Here is a 17,162-nt window from a genome sequence, read left to right as displayed (position 1 = left end):
GTATCAAGTGACCTATTGAGGTCACCGGAACAAAGGTGTGAATGGAGGTTGAGACGCCTGGGGAGGGAGCTTAGGACAGCATTGTAAGCAGGGGGAAAGTCGATGACGTAATCTAGGGACAAGGGAAGCGAGCCGGAGCGCTCGTTAAACTCTGACAGTGGGGATTATAATCTGTGCTCCTTTCAATTCAATTCACAATTTTCAATTTTTGCTCTCTTTTCTAAAACGTGTGGTCAGAGATTTTGTGGAACACTGCGCAGGTGTTGGATCCTCTGCAGTTTGCGTACAGGCCTCATAGAGACGTGAAAGATGCCACACTCATTCTTCTTAACTTGCTCCTTAAACCCTTCCAAGGAGAGGAGTGTGATGGCAGACTCTTATTTATTGATTCTGCATTTAATATAATTCAACCACGTTTTAATCTGTAGGCTTTTAGATCAGTTTGAGTTAAGCAATGATCTTGCTGGCTGGATTCTGGACTTCCTAACTAACAGAACTCTTACCACGTTTCCACTGACGAGCTGCCGGTTCTCGTGCTAGTTCTGATGTTTGTTCCAATGAACTGGCCAACCACTTAAGAACGGGCCTGCAATTACACTGCGCTTCGCGAGCCGATCCCTTACATATGAGTGTGGACAGATCCTCGTCTGGAAATGGAAGTTGAAGGGCACAAACGTGGCAGAACACGCTCCCGTTTTGCAAACTCTATTTCTTGTGGTGCAAACATATTTTACAGTCCAAACAAAACTACTGCAACATCTGTGTGCAGCACAGAGGTAAACACAGACAGCGATTATGAGCAAGACGACAAGTATGCACTCTGTGTCCTTTTATCTGTGATATGAACTGATACAAAGCAGCAAGTTCAGCCTTAGAGCCCAACCTAATTCACAGCCGTGAAAATCACATCGCTTTTCTTGTGTAATACACACAATGCAGTGACATAGTGGTAGAAAACTTTAAATTGAGCGGGCAGAGTCACGCCTTCTGCGTTCTTGGGTCCAGACCAGCTAGCTTGTGGTGCTGGAGCTGAACCTATTTTTCAGCCGAGCACTGAGTGCGTTCCCGGTGGAAAAAGCACTGAATGGTTCAAGTACTTGGCACCCGGTCAATGGAAAAAGGGCCACAGACTGTCAGAGTAAATGAGGTTCTGGATAACCAAGTCATGTCATCCAGTGGTTCACCACAAGGGTGCATCCTGTTCCCCTTGTTGTTTATTCTATACACAAACACATCAGAGGATGTTTGAAAGCAGTGCAATCACTTTTGATTTATTTATTTTAGCAAATTCTTGTAAAAAAGGCCAAATTATCTTTAACGTGATTTCATTTATTAAAGCAACAAAAAGGTGAAACTTTCAAGGTGGGTGAATAATTTTTATGGGCACTGTATTTTAGGCTAATTCTAAATTGGCTGTGTATGTGAATGTGAGGTAGGTAAAGCACCTAAATGCACAGAAAAAAGCATCATGTGAGAAGGTGAATGAGGCTGGTAGTGTACTAGTCAGAAAGACTGGCAACACACTATAAGCAGTCCTGTCCATATTATTAGACTTTTCAGACCCAGGTTTTTTGACCCACTCTCAGATGACAGTCATATCTCTTTGGTTAATTAATTTGGTGCATCTATGTAATGTTTGCTTTGATGAAAGAAAAATAACCAATGTGAGGAGCTGAAATGACCTCACAGACCTCTGATCAGTCTGCAGGGCATCGGCTGATCATCAGCTGGACTTTCAGTCAGCGGAAGAGGCTTTACTTATATTTATCTCTCCCTGTAGGCTCACAGAGACCACCCCCTAAAGAGAAGTCAGAGGTCAGCAGCTGGGACGATCAGTGAATCTTATTAACAATGACATTCTGAGATAAAAGACAAACTGAGAACCAGACTATCCATCAAGTCTTAGCAACTTTATTTTATATAGATGGTGTGTCCCATCTGTTTACTCTGAACCCCATGGGGTACTTCAATAATAGCTAGGGTGGTATAGCAAAAGGTCAGCGTCACCAGTCTGGAGAAATAGCAATTATAATAGCAGTAGAAAATATGTCTCTGAACAAGGGTTTGTGACTAAGAGTGCATAAAAACATGTGTATTGTTAGGGTTAAGCTGCATTTTAGCTACATGCTAAACAAGCATAGTTTGAAAAATCTGGCGCACTCATTTCTACAATGTAGTTTCAGTTCATTCAGGTTTGCAGGATTTTATTTATGCACAGCTCCCTGAAGGTCCCACCACAGCATTGCAACCAGGCTGAGGTCTGGACTTTTGCCTGGGCCACTGCAGCATCTTTTCTCTTTCAGCCATTCTGTTTGAGATTTGCTGCTGGGATCATTGTCCTGTTGTATGACCCAGTTTTGGCAAAGCGTTTGCTATCAGACAGATGGCCTCCCATTTGACTCGAGAATACTTTTGTATACAGAGGAGTTCATGGTCCACTCAATGACTGTAAGGTGCCCAGGCCCTGTGGCTGCAAAATGAGCCCAACTCACCAACACTCCTCTACGACTGCTGTGCATTATAGCCAAACATTTTCACTTTGGTCTATCCAAAAGACGTTGTTTCAGAGGATTTGTGTGTGGCTTGTTCAGACACAACTTTGCAAACCTAAGCCATGCTGCCATGTTCTTTTTAGAGAACATGGCAACCCTTCCAAATAAGCCACACTTGTTCAGTATTTTTCTCACTGCGCTGTTATGAACTGAGTCTGAGATGTATCTCTTGTTTTTTTTATTTTATTTTATCAAGCATTACATGGTCTGACTTTGAGGGTGTGTGTGTGTGTGGGGGGGGGGGGGGGGGGGGGGGGTATTGGTCCTGGAAAGTCTGGCAACTGTCTTGAATGTTTTCAACTTTTGACTAATGTTTTTCAGTGTAAAATGATAGACTTCATTTTTTAGGAAAAACCCTTATAACCTTTCCCAGAATGATGGGCAGCAAAAATTGCTTCTCTAAGATCACTGCTGATGTTTTTGGCATTATGTTAACACACACCTTAATGCTCCAGACCAGCACTGCCAAAACCTGATAGCAAGGGTAGATAGCATCACATTGCTGCCATCTACCCTTAAAGGCAGTAAGAGTTTACTTAATGTTTCAAACAACTCCACAGAGTCCTCTGAAAACGTTCTTTTTCACATCACTGTAGGTGGTAAACAGACTGGTTCTTCTATAGCGCCTTTCTCCTCTAAGCATTCTATATTCACCCATGTTCATGCAAGCCCTTCTTTCTACAGCTAAGTGCTTTCTATCTAACATTCATACTCGGACAATTGCTTCGGAGAGCAGCTAGAGGTTCAGTATCTTGCCCAAGGATACTTTTGCATGCAGACTGGAGCAGCCAGGGGTTGAACCACGAACCTTCCTACTATTAGGAAACCTGCTCTACCTTCTGAGCTACAGCCACCCTGAAAGGGCACATGAACCTAACCATAATAACTAATCACTGCTGACCTGGTAGCTGTTAAGAGAATGGGCAGCTAAAAGTCATGGATAAGATGATAACTGCGAGTATTTGAGATTAACTAAAAGCGAATAAATGGTTTACACAGCTCAAAGTAGTGCTTGGACAAAGAGTTGAAACCATTAGCTAAAATTAAGGACAGCTGTTCAAATTAATGGTTAAATAGAAGTGTTTGTGGTTCAAATAGTCTGTTAAAAATAATGGACACATGATAAAAAAAAAGGGACAATGATAATCCATATGTATTTTTTCATGATAAAATTAATGATTAAATGGTAAAAAAAAAAACCAAAATCCCACACTGGATACATGTGTTATATATTTAGCTTAATGTAAAGCACAGCTGATCAGTGTGGAACACTGAATAACTGGTTAAAAAAAAAATCAAATAAAAATAGCAAGCTTAGTAACTCCCTTTCATTTGCATCTTTTTCCAGTTGTCACAGGTCCAACACTCTAAACTGGTCACTAAATTTTACATATGTGAATCTGGAAAATACAATATAACCTGCAGTTATACTTTCTATTTAGCGTGAGTTAGCAGCCTTCAGATGTGATTTGTTCAAACACAAATGATCTATTTCTACTTTTGTCTTTATTAATTGCTAACAGACCATCAACCCAGCATTCAGGAGTTAAAGAGTGCACAGTTCAGCAGGGACTGTAATAATCTTCTTGATCACAAACAAAGAGGAATTAATTGATTAATCAATCAGCTCCTGATAAATGATGAGAGAAGCTGAAAGGGACTGGCGACCTTGGTAACAGAGTAAGATTGGTATGAAAGCCCATTCCTGCCAATAACTAAACATAATCATGATTATCAAAAATAGTCTCATCACAGGGACCATTTTAGATCTTTCTCATAGCTTTCAGTCAGATTACAGTTCTTCTGAAAATAATTACCCAACAAATTTATAATCTTTCTTGACCACGAGCACTAATGAAAATCAGATTTAACTACAAATCTGCTGCTGCAAATTTTTTTAACCGACAGCTCAGAATTTAATATTAAAGTTGCATTGCTGAGAGTCAATGACAGTTTCAGTGTAATCATGTCATTAGAATTAGTTTGCATGGAATACCTTTGTTGATTTCTTTTGGTAGAAATAGGCTTCCGTAGCTCTGAGACAAAATTCAACAAATTTGCACAGAATAAATCATCTTCTCATTTATCTGACAGGTAAAATTACATTTTCCTTTCTGCTTTCACATATAAATTAATTAAACTACACTGCCATGACTACGAACAACAATGGGAACACAGGCAGAAAGTAGAAAATGCATTCTGATCCAAAGGTTTCTAATTTTTTACAAAAACATCACATCAAAAATATTCATGAGTTCAGAGTTCAGTTGCTTCTTGGACAAATCAGACAAATCAGTTATCAGTGAGCTTTTTATTAGCAGGTGAGGTCAGCTGAAATGATGAGGCTAGTATTTCTTTTTTGAGAATTTTTCATAAACATGTGCCGAACATTTGATGGTTCGGATTTCTTGTTTCTTTTTTCTTTCACGATTAATTCAAAAGTTTGAGGCCAAAATGTGAATAATATTAATCATGATTCAAAAAATAGATTTTTGTTTAATGACCAACACAAAACTCTGGCTGAAATGGTTATGTTTTAAAAATGATGAGCTAAAAATATGAGTAGAGAGAAAAGTTTTGACATAATCAGATTATTTTGGGAAAAAATTGGCAAGATAAAAAAAAAAAAAGATCAATACTTAACAAATTAAGCTAAATCAATTTTAAGAATTGACAAATTATATCTAACTTTTTATGTGAAACTTTTGACCTCATTGCATCATCAAGAAAAGTTAGTTATGATTTTAATTTTTATTTTTAAATACTTCTTTTTAATGCAAAAATCATGACTGAACATCACTTGTTTTGAAGGCATGTAAAGTTTGCCTCTTTATTATTTTTCTTTTTGATCCAGAATAAAATAATAATAAAGCACTGATAAAAGATTTAATAATGATTATTAAAGTCATTAGCTGCTACTTTGAAACCTTATATAAAGAGTGTCTTATGTGAAAGATCAACTGTAGTGAAAAGCAGCTGAGCTCTGCACTAAGGTTGGTTTCTGGATGTGAGTTTTTCTTAAAAATCTACAGGAAAAAGGAGGCAGAGGAAATTTTTCTTTAATTAATTTGTATTTCTCAAATATCTGACAATTGTGTATTAAGTGCTATATGTTCTAGTTATTCTTAGAGGGTGAGTATAAAGTCTGATTCCTCTATTTGGATCACTGTCTATGTAGCTTGTAACTGTTATTCAGTAAAACTGACTTTGATGCATCAAAACACATCAATAATTCACTACTTTAACTGTCTGGTAAAGTGTATTTTGCACATAGATACTGTGTATCACAAGGATGTTTGGATGTCTGGATAAACTCTGAAGAAGCACTTTCTGGTCTGACCAGATGCTGAATGAAGCAGGATCACCATGAAACAGTTAAAGCCACTGACCCTCCTGCAGGTGCTGTGACGTGAAGGTTGTGAGCTATATACAGTGTGTGGACCTCCTCTACTTCAGGTTTCGCAGGTCCCAGTTCCATCAATTTGAAATTCTGTGAGTTCTGGTCAGCTAGAGGTTTGTGACTTGGTTATGTGGCACCATTCACACCTGTTTTACGCACAAATGTTTACTCCTCATCTGACCCTGTACATCTCCCTCTTCTGCTTGTTTCTCCTGGATTTTTAGGATGATGAGGTGACATTCCCAGAGGACACTACTGTTGTCTCCCTGGGTGAATACTCTGCCTCCTCCTTGTTGGGGTGGGAGGAGTTATCAGACTTGCTGCGGCTAAACTCCGCCCCCACGATCGGGCCTGTGAGCTTGGTGCGTGGTCGAATGAAGGAGGTACAACACATCAGCGTCTTTAGGAATGCACGGCGCATCTCGTTGCTGGTCAGCGTGTAGATGAGCGGGTTCATGGCGGAGTTTAGGACAGCAAGTGCCAGGAACCACTCTGCCTTGTAGAGGATGGGGCAGCTTAGTGTCTCACAGGCCGCATCTAGTAGCAAGAGGATGAAGAGTGGTGCCCAGCAGGCGATGAAGCAGCTGAGGACGATGATGACTGTCTTCAGCAGTGCCATTGACTTCTCTGAGCTCTTACTGTTTGCACTGGCATTGCTGCGACCATTGGAGACTTTGCGAAAGACGAGTTTGCGGCTGCGAGTGCGCACCAACGCATAGATCCTGGCATAGAGCACCACAATGGCCATAAGAATGACACTAAAGACAGTGGTGCAGAACAGGATGTAGGTTTTGTGGTAGAGTGGTAGCACGGTGGAGCACTGTGCCATGCTCTGGATGCAGTTCCAGCCCATCACTGGCAGGCCGCCTAGCACTGCTGCAATCATCCACACGGTGCTGATGAGTAGAAAGACACGGAAGGTGTTGCCATTATTATGCAGCTTCATCTTCAGCATGGTGAGGTGGCGCTCAATGGCAATGGCAAGAAGGCTGAAGACAGATGCTGCCAGTGCCACAAACATGCTGCCTTCCCTGAAGAACCACTGGGTGGGTGTCAGCTTGTAGGTGTTGGCACCCGACAGTAGGATGTTGGCAGTGTAGACGACGCCGGCCAGCAGATCAGATAGTGCCAGGTTCCCGATAAAGTAATACATGGGCTTGTGGAACTTCTTGGTCCTCCAGATCGTGGTCAGGACCAGGATGTTTTCCAGGATGATGAAGCAGCACACAATGATGAAGACCACAGAATCGGCCTTCAAACCAGAGTCCTGCTGCGTCTTGCGGAACTTGCCGGTGTAATTGTAATGTTTGGCAATCAGATCAGAGTAGCTGGGCTCAGCCATGGCCTCCATCTGCAGTGGTAGTCCAGCAGGGGGCACTGCGTCCTCAGACTTCAGTCCTTCATGTTAGGTAGTAACTGTGAAGAAGGGCAGAGCTGCTGGATGGGAACATGGTCCTACAGAGAGAAGCAATAGTTCTCACATCAGCATGTTAGAGAACAAAATTTATACAAATAGTCAACTAAAAGTGGAAACACTGTTTAGATTAAGAAGTTAATGAAACCTCTGATATGTCATACAAAGCTTTACTTGCAGAAGATTCATAAACCTGGCTTTCCCTAATCAGCTGGTTAGAGAGCAAAGACCTAAAAAACCACCTTTCAAGAACATCCTTTAAAACATTTTAAAGACACGTTTTAATGTAAATTAAATCTTTTTTCTTCAGAGGTTTTATTTTAGAGCTAAGAAATGTCCTGGTAATTAAAAATGAACACTCAGAACAGTAAGTGGACTGGTTCTTATATAGCACCTTTCTACTCTATTTGAGCACTCAAAGCACTTCATTCAACATGCCTCATTCACTCATTCACACCCATTCATACAAGCACTTTCTCTCCAACATTCACACACATTCACAGAACACACTGGAGAGCAACTTGGTGTTCAGTATCTTGCTTTGGGGTGGCTCTTCAGTCTCACATGTGAATATGAGAAAAAGTATTAAAAAAAAAAAAAAAAAAAAAAAAAATATATATATATATATATATATATATATATATATATATATATATATATATATAGATATATAGATAGATAGATAGATAGATAGATAGATAGATAGATAGATAGATAGATAGATAGATAGATAGATAGATAGATAGATATAAAAATATATAGATAGATAGATATATATATATAGGAAAAGTTTATAAGAAATTTATAGTAAAAGTATTAATCTGTCATTACTGAAAGAAAAATGTGTTAAAAGAAAGATTTATTTTTTGTTCTTTTTAACATTTTATTTTAATGTTGCATAAAATATTCACATCAAACAAAACAAAAAAACACCTGGAATGCTTTTCAGGTACGACAGCAAAAGCACAAGTAGAAAGGCACCAACATATGACAACATATTTTATAGTTGCCACTTTTCATTGTTGTTTAAATGCTGACATTCTCCAGTAAAATTATAAACTGTGAACTAACGTTTCGCCTTTTGGTGAAAAACGTTGTTTTTAACACTGTGAGTGCATTAAAGCTTCCTTCAAAAATATATGTACATTTTTTACTTTTTTTTTTTTTTTTACTTTTTTTACAAGCCAGCTGAAGATTTGTACAGTCGTCCAGATTTGTCCTTGGGGGTTAATTTATTGGCAAACACGCTGAAAACGGCGATTTTATTTCTAAACTTCAAGCATGCGTTTAACAAAGGTAAGGAAAGCTTTTTCTTTTTTTTTCTTTTTTTTTTTGTATTTCGCAGTTTGTGAGTGAACAAACATACTTAAAACGCTTTAAACCCATGAAACTCGTTTTCATTCAGAAACTCGTCTCTGAGGTTTTTAGATGCTTGAGAGCAAAGACCTGTGTTCAAAGATCTTCACAGAGAAATGTTCGCATTTCTAATGTTTGGCTCTTAAAATAAGAATACTTATTTTTTTTAAAAAAAGCCTGCGCAGGTTTCAAATTGTTAATGAAGTATTTTCTATGCAATCCCGCGTCCTGGTAAATGGTTTTTCAGTTCTATTTTTAAAGTACATATGTCACTCACTGCACGACTGCCTTCAGAGGATTTTCGGACAAACTGACTTTGATCTTTTCTTATCCTCCGCTAAAATTCAGTTTATTTGATGAAACTGACCTGAGTTCAGACGAACACGGATCCGCTTTTTCTGCTCGTCACACCGAATGGACGCAAAACGACTTCACGACGCCCGACTCCGATTAGATTTAAGCTAAAACACTTTGCGGACTTTCTACTGAAGCTTGAAGACAATGTAGAAAACATAGAGACTTTTTTCTTTTTTTACATCTTCAGTCAGAGTCCCGAGGAAAACGGTCCGCAGCAGAGTGAAAGCAGCAGAGACACACAAACACACTGAAACACACACTCACCCGAAACACACACTGAAGATGAGGATGGTGTGATGACGATACTGCCCTCCTTCTGGTCCCCTCGTTTTTTCCCCGACTTCTTATGGGCAATCAAATTGATACTAAATAAATTAATCAAATTAAAAAAAAATACAATAGTGTTCTAGTAGTACGTATATTTTACTAGTTTATTAATAGAAATAGCTGTTTTTTCTCAGTAAAAGTCTTATTGAGATTATTATTAACAGAGACCTGGCTGAGATACACGAAGATTATCGGTAGAAGAGTAAACAGAAACAGTTATCACACGCCATTAGAATAAACACAAAATAAACACAAAATTCACCTGAAATGTGATCTAAGTAAACAAAGCTTAGATTAAATCAAAGAGTAAACATGATATAATATATAAGACATCTGGACAAAGTAAAACAAAATAATGCTATTATTATTACTACTAATAATAATAACAATAGTAATATAATAACTGTAACATTATTGTTAGTATGTATGCTATTTAATATAATGCATTCTAAAAGTATAATAGCAGTGTAGTTATCAAATACAATACGTTATTTTGTTTCCTGTGAGGGAAGCAATGATGTGAACTCCCTACAACCCCCCCCAGCCTTACTTGGCTTGCTCCATACTGAGACTGTGACCTCTGTGACATCATATCTCTGATGTCAGCTGGGGTAGGAGTGGGGGTTTGGCTCCTCCCTGTATTGCTGGTGGATGTGGTGGATGTCAACTTTAAAAGCAGGACAACTGGAACAGAAAAGGGTGGCACACTGGTTTGATCAGAGCTGTGGAAATGGTTTCTCAGACAAGCTCTGCAGGCTTCTTGAAGGATCTTCCTATGCTCTTCATTCTTCTTGGATTTTTTTCCTTTTATTTCAAAAATTCTTGAAAGAGTAGGCGTCAGTCATTTGCAAAGGAACGGTTTATTTGAAAAGTTTCAGTCAGGATTTAGAGTGCAGCATAGCACAGAAACAGCATTAGTGAAGGTTACAAATGATCTCCTCATGACCTCTGGCAGTGGACTCATCTCTGTGCTTGTCCTGCTAGTACTCAGTGCAGCTTTTGATACTGTTGACAATAATATTTTATTATAAAGATTACAGCCTTTAATACCTACATGTTGTAGGTATTAAAGGTACTGCACTCCAGATAGATAGATAGATAGATAGATCAATCGATCACAGGCATGTCTAAAGGCCTGGATGACCTCTCATTTCCTACTAAATTCAGACAAAACTTATTATACTCAGCTCTCCAAGTCTTGGAAACATGGCCTCTAACCAGATACTTACTCTGGTTACATGTCGTTATCTTTGTCTCCAGTAACACTGTGAGGAATCTTGGACTCATTTTTGACCAGGATATTAAACAAATATGTAGGACTGCTTTCTTGCATTTCTACAATATTTCTAAAATTAGAAACATTCTGTCTCAGAGTGATGCTGAAAAACTAGTTTGTGCATTTATTATTTCTAGGCTGGACTATTGTAATTCATTATTATCAGGTTGCTTTAAAAGCTCCCTGAAAAGCCTTCAGCTGATCCAAAACGGTGTGCTGAGACAGGGACGAGCAACAGAGAGCATATTTCTCTTATTTTGGCTTCTCTTCATTGGCTCCCTGTTAAATCCAGAAAAGAATTTAAAATCCTTCTTCTCACATACAAAATCTTGAATAATCAGGCCCCATCCTATCTTAAAGACCTCACTGTACTATGGTCCTTCAGTCCTCTTGTGTGGACTCACTGCTCTCTTTCACTCTCTGTCCGTATTTTTGTGTGCATTAACCTTGCCCTTGTGTTTCAGGGGTGGGACTCTTCCTGGGTACCCGCCCTTTTGGCTCCACACACCTGCCCCTGTTACTGATCACCTTGTTTGCTGTCACTGCTTAAGATGGTGGTTTGTCTTCAGTCATCACTGCATTATTGAACTAACAATAGTTAGTGAAGCTAACACCCATGTTCATTGTTTTTGTTCTCTGGAAGCTGGATTTCACTGCTGGAAACCCTTGCCAAAGCCCCTGTGAACTATTACTGTAAATAAACGTACTTAATGTTTTCCCGGAGCCTTGCCTTTGAGTCCACCCAGCTGATGGACATGACAGAACACTTCAGCCAAGGACTGGACTCACTGGACTCAGACCCAGTGTGTCACACCCTTTCTGTTCAGGAAGCCCACCCTGGGAGGCATATGCTGCCCACATCTCTGGAGAAAAGGGCATGATCATCCAAAAACTCACTGAGCTCAAAGGTGTGATAAAATCTTCTGGAACCATATCCCCTGTTAACGCTCCACCTCCCGCTTCTCAGTCTCAGCTTATGGAGCCTTGACCACCACAACCCCCAGATCCTCCGGAGAGACCCTTGCCTACACCTGAAGTCTTTATGGGTGAGAGAGAGAAAAGTGGGGATTCCTAACCCAGTGGTTTTTTTTTGTGTTCTGACAACTCTCTTTAAACACCCTCATTCATCCCCTTCAGGTCTTAGTTGATTCTGGAGCCAAACAAAGTTTCATTGATCAGCCCTTGTCCAAAGAATTAGGTATCCTGCTTCTACTCTACTATTGGAACCAGCTCCCAGTTTGGATTTGGGAGACAGACACTCTCTCTACTTTTAATGAAGCTTAAAACTTTCCTTTTTGATCAAGTTTATAGTTAGGGCTGGATCAGGTGACCCTGAATCATCCCTTAATTATGTTGCAGTAGGCTTAGACTACTGGGGGGGCTTCCCAAGATGCACTGGGCATTTCGTCTTCAGTCACTCTGCTTATACACCACTGCTGTATTTAATCATTAGCAGTTATTAAACTCTGGCTCGCTCTCCTATAGTGTGCCTTTTGTCCTGTTTCTCTCTGCTCTCTTCTCTTTCTCCTCACTCCCAACTGGTCACAGCAGGTGGCTGCCCCTCCCTGAGCCTGGTTCTGCCAGAGGTCTGTTCCTGGTAAAAGGGAGGTTTTCCTCCCCACAGTCACAAAGTGCTTGCTCATAGATGTCTAATTGTTAGGATTTCTTTCTAATATTGTGGGGTCTTTAACTTATCAGAATCAGAATCAGGTTTATTTTGGCCAAGTATGTTTACACACACAAGGAATTTGGTTCCGGTTGATGGTGTCTCTCTAGTACTGTACAGTGTCATATAATTCAACTTAAATGCTATACAAAATATACAATATACAATACAATATACAAATACAAATCTAGGATAGGAAGGTGCAGTATAATTTAAGAACTATACAATATATACAAATCTAATGAAATAATAAAATAAAATAAAGTGTAGTGTGCGTTGTAGTATAACAACAATAGTGTGCAACATTTAGGCAATGTATGTAGAGATCAGTGTTATTGATCAGCTGTTAATGAGTGTGATGGCATGAGGAAAGAAACTGTTTGAGTGTCTGGTAGTTTTTGTGTACAGTGATCTGTATCTCCTGCCTGAGGGAAGGAGCTGAAATAAACTGTGTCCAGGGTCTGTGATGATTTCCTGGTTCTAAAAGTGTACAAGTCCTGAAGGTTGGGCAGAGGAGCACCAATGATGTTCTCAGCAGTTCTAATAGTTCTCTGCTGTCTGTTCCTGTCTTGTTGTGTTGCTATTCCAAATCAGAGTGTCATAGAAGAGCACAAGACAGGTTCAGTGATCGTGGAGTAGAACTGCCTCAACAGCTCCTGTGGTAGACCATAATTCCTCAGTTGGTGTAGAAAGTACATCCTCTGTTGGGCCTTTTTGAGGTTGGAGTGTCTCAAGGCAACTATTGTGAATTGGCAGTATACAAATAAAACTGAATTGAACTGAATTTTATTCTATTTGCTTTCAAGATAATCCCACACTGCTTCAATAATGTAGAAGACAGTCCATGACTGATTGTGTTCTATTGTGTGTTTTTCTATCCTTTTACTGCATTGGCAGTATGCTTTGCATCGTTGCCGTGCTGAAAAATGAAGCTAATCAGAGGCTGTCCAGATGGTATTGCGTGGTGGGTCAATATCTGATGGTACTCTGTGTTCATAAATCCATCATCACAAAATTCCATCTATTATTGTAGGGTCTTTGTTTTATAATATAAAGCACCTTGTGGCAACTGTTGTGATTTGGTGCTATATAAATAAAACTGAATTGAACACCACTGGCTGAAATGCAGCCGAAGCCCTGTCAAAGTCTCTACCATGTCTTACCAGTGGTTGCAGGCACTCATCGTTGTACCTCTCTCCTGATCTCCTCTGCACAAACATGTGAATCAAAAATTTCACTTTTTGATTCATTGTTCCATAAGACCTGTTGCCACTAATTTTTAGTCAAGTTCTTGTGTAATTTGGCATATCTCAGCCTTTTCTTCCTGTTTCCTCTCCTTAGGAATGGCTTCTAGACAGGCATTCTTCCACTGAGACCATTTCTGATGAGGATTCAGTGAACAGTAGATAGATCAACTACTGTACAACTATATATTAGGGGTGGGACTCGATTAAAAAATTAATCTAATTAATTAGAAGCTTTGTAATTAATTAATCGAAATTAATCGCATTTTAATCGCATTTCAAGATTTAACATGAGCAATATTAATTTAAGTTTGGTTGATGAATGAATCAATATACATAAGCTTACACTTCAAAATCTTGTTTATTTTCCCACCAGTCTACTACACAGACCAACAAAGGGTGCAAGTGCTCTGTGATAAGCAAACTCAGCATTTTTGTTTGTACTTCCATCTGGAAGTTTCTTGTATTTAAATGTCCCATCCACCAGCGTAGTCTCTTCCATCATCTCCGTAGCTGTGTCCAAATTCAGTGGCAGCATCCTTCGAAGGACCCAGCCCACCGGGTCCTTCGCAGCCCACGAAGACCGCAAAGTGAGCGTCTTTGAAATTGGATAGTCTAGCCTTCATATCAGCGTCACCTGCCCTCACCTCAGCATAGCTCATGTCGCCTAGGAACAGTGCGAAGCACAGCTGTGTAAAAGCAGCTGGTTAAACAGAGAACAAACTTTTGCTCTTTTTTGTGGTTTAAGTCTTGAATTCAAAATAAGCTGTTAAAATAAGCATAACACATTTCAGCATCAAGGAATACAGCTGAACGCTCTCACACACACTACTGAAACGCTCTCACACAAACTACTGAAACGCTCTCACACACACTACTGAAACGCTCTCACACACACTACTGAAACGCTCTCACACACACAACTGAAACGCTCTCACACAAACTACTGAAACGCTCTCACACACACAACTGAAACGCTCTCACACACACTACTGAAACGCTCTCACACACACTACTGAAACACTCTCACACACACTACTGAAATGCGCTCACACCCACTACTGAAATGTCTTCATGTACAAGGAATCAATAAAACATTTGCTGTATGTCAGCTGTTACGGCTATGGGCCCTTTTCAAAACCTTAACAGTACCCCTAGCAACGAGTTGTTGAGGTTGGGTCCACTAAGGAGCACTTGGACATTCCATCACACTCTGCACTAGAATCAAACACGACCCGTATTTGGTCCGGCTTCTGTGGATGATATACACCAAAGGTTGGCAAATACCAGTGTTCTTTACCTTCGGGTAGAGGTGGAGCGAGCTCAGCTTGATCGTTATCCAGCATTTTCTGCATGAACTGGATGTAATGATCTTTCATTTCTGGTTTCTTTTCCAGATTCTTTCTGAGTGAGCAGAGGCGTTTCAGGGCTTGCTGTCTATTGTTCGGAAGTCCTTTTCTTGGGGAACGAAAAGGTAGTGGCGCAACCCAGCTGTTCTCATTGTTTTTATGAACTTCATTGTTCCTGAGAGCCAGGAATGTTTCGTCCTCTATAGAAAGTCCCATTTTATCATCACAATTGGATCTATGGAAAACAGAGTGCCCTATGTTGTCTGTAACACCGACGTGGCCTATGGTATCCACACAATTTGTGACTGCTGTGGTGTGACGTGGTGCTGTGGCCCCATAGTCCTCTTTAATTCAATTCAATTCAATTCAATTTTATTTATATAGCGCCAAATCACAACAAACTGTCACCTCAAGGCGCTTTGTATTGTGGGTAAAGACCCTACAATAATACAGAGAAAACCCAACAGTCAAAACGACCCCCTATGAGCAAGCACTTGGTGACAGTGGGAAGGAAAAACTCCCTTTTAACAGGAAGAAACCTCCAGCAGAACCAGGCTCAGGGAGGGGCAGTCATCTGCCGCGACCGGTTGGGCTGAGGGGAGAGAAAAGACATGCTGTGGAAGAGAGCCAGAGATTAATATCAATTAATGATTAAATGCAGAGTGGAGTATAAACAAAGTAAATAAGGTGAATAAGAAACAGTGCATTATGTGAACCCCCCAGCAGACTAGGCCTATAGCAGCATAACTAAGGGATGGTTCAGGGTCACCTGATCCAGCCCTAACTATAAGCTTGATCATAAAGGAAAGTTTTAAGCCTAATCTTAAAAATAGAGAGGGTGTCTGTCTCCCGAATCCAAGCTGGAAGCTGGTTCCACAGAAGAGGCGCCTGAAAGCTGAAGGCTCTGCCTCCCATTCTACTCTTAAGTATCCTAGGAACCACAAGTAAGCCAGCAGTCTGAGAGCGAAGTGCTCTGTTGGGGTGATATGGTACTATGAGGTCTTTGAGATAAGATGGTGCCTGATTATTCAAGACCTTGTATGTGAGGAGAAGAATTTTAAATTCTATTCTAGATTTAACAGGGAGCCAATGAAGAGAAGCCAATATGGGAGAAATATGCTCTCTCTTTCTAGTCCCTGTCAGTACTCTAGCTGCAGCATTTTGGATCAGCTGAAGGCTTTTCAGAAAGCTTTTAGGACAGCCTGATAATAATGAATTACAATAATCCAGCCTAGAAGTAATAAATGCATGAATGAGCTTTTCAGCATCACTCTGAGAAAGGATGTTTCTAATTTTAGAAATATTGCGCAAATGCAAAAAAGCGGTCCTACATATTTGTTTAATATGTGCATTGAAGGACATATCCTGGTCAAAAATGACTCCAAGATTTCTCACAGTGTTACTGGAGGCCAAAGTAATGCCATCCAGAGTAAGTATCTGGTTAGACACCATGTTTCTAAGATTTGTGGGGCCGAGAACAAGAATTTCAGTTTTATCTGAATTTAGAAGCAGGAAATTAGAGGTCATCCAGGCCTTAATGTCTTTAAGACATTCCTGCAGTTTAATTAATTGATGTGTGTCATCTGGCTTCATTGATAGGTAAAGCTGAGTATCATCTGCATAACAATGAAAATTGATGCAGTGCTTTCTAATAATACTGCCTAAGGGAAGCATGTATAATGTAAATAAAATTGGTCCTAGCACAGAACCCTGTGGAACTCCATAATTAACCTTACTGTCTGAAGAAGACTCCCCATTTACATGAACAAATTGGAGTCTATGAGATAAATATGATTCAAACCACTGCAGTGCAGTACCTTTAATACCTATAGCAAGCTCTAATCTCTGTAATAAAATGTTATGGTCAACAGTATCAAAAGCTGCACTGAGGTCCAACAGGACAAGAACAGAGATGAGTCCACTGTCAGAGGCTCTAAGAAGATCATTTGTAACCTTCACTAATGCTGTTTCTGTACTGTGATGAATTCTGAAACCTGACTGAAACTCTTCAAATAAACCGTTCCTCTGCAGATGATCAGTTAGCTGTTTTACAACTACTCTTTCAAGAATCTTTGAGAGAAAAGGAAGGTTGGAGATTGGCCTATAATTAGCTAAGACAGCTGGGTCAAGTGATGGCTTTTTAAGCAGAGGTTTAATTACAGCCACCTTGAAGGTCTGTGGTACATAGCCAACTAATAAAGACTGATTGATCATTTTTAAG

The 17,162-nt window shown here is 39.8% G+C and overlaps 1 protein-coding gene across 1 annotated transcript; it reads right to left on the bottom strand.

Moving 5' to 3' along the window:
• Positions 1-4,039: 4,039 nt before the first annotated feature.
• On the bottom strand, positions 4,040-9,320 carry s1pr1 (sphingosine-1-phosphate receptor 1). Its single transcript, XM_030727758.1, has 2 exons — positions 9,090-9,320; positions 4,040-7,407 (listed from the first exon to the last, which is right to left on the bottom strand). The coding sequence occupies exon 2, from the start codon at positions 7,301-7,303 to the stop codon at positions 6,173-6,175; it is 1,131 nt and encodes a 376-aa protein (XP_030583618.1). The 5' UTR covers positions 7,304-7,407; positions 9,090-9,320; the 3' UTR covers positions 4,040-6,172.
• Positions 9,321-17,162: the final 7,842 nt, after the last annotated feature.

The sequence above is a fragment of the Archocentrus centrarchus genome, chromosome 4, assembly GCF_007364275.1.
Source record: "Archocentrus centrarchus isolate MPI-CPG fArcCen1 chromosome 4, fArcCen1, whole genome shotgun sequence".
In the NCBI taxonomy this organism is placed as follows: Eukaryota; Metazoa; Chordata; class Actinopteri; order Cichliformes; family Cichlidae; genus Archocentrus; species Archocentrus centrarchus.
The sequence above is the reverse complement of the archived record's forward strand: the minus strand, read 5'-3'. Positions and strand labels throughout refer to the sequence as shown.

What these genes read in the sequence shown, in the direction of transcription:
- s1pr1 (XM_030727758.1), bottom strand. Translation starts at nt 7,303, where the DNA reads ATGGAGGCCATGGCTGAGCCCAGCTACTCTGATCTGATTGCCAAACAT.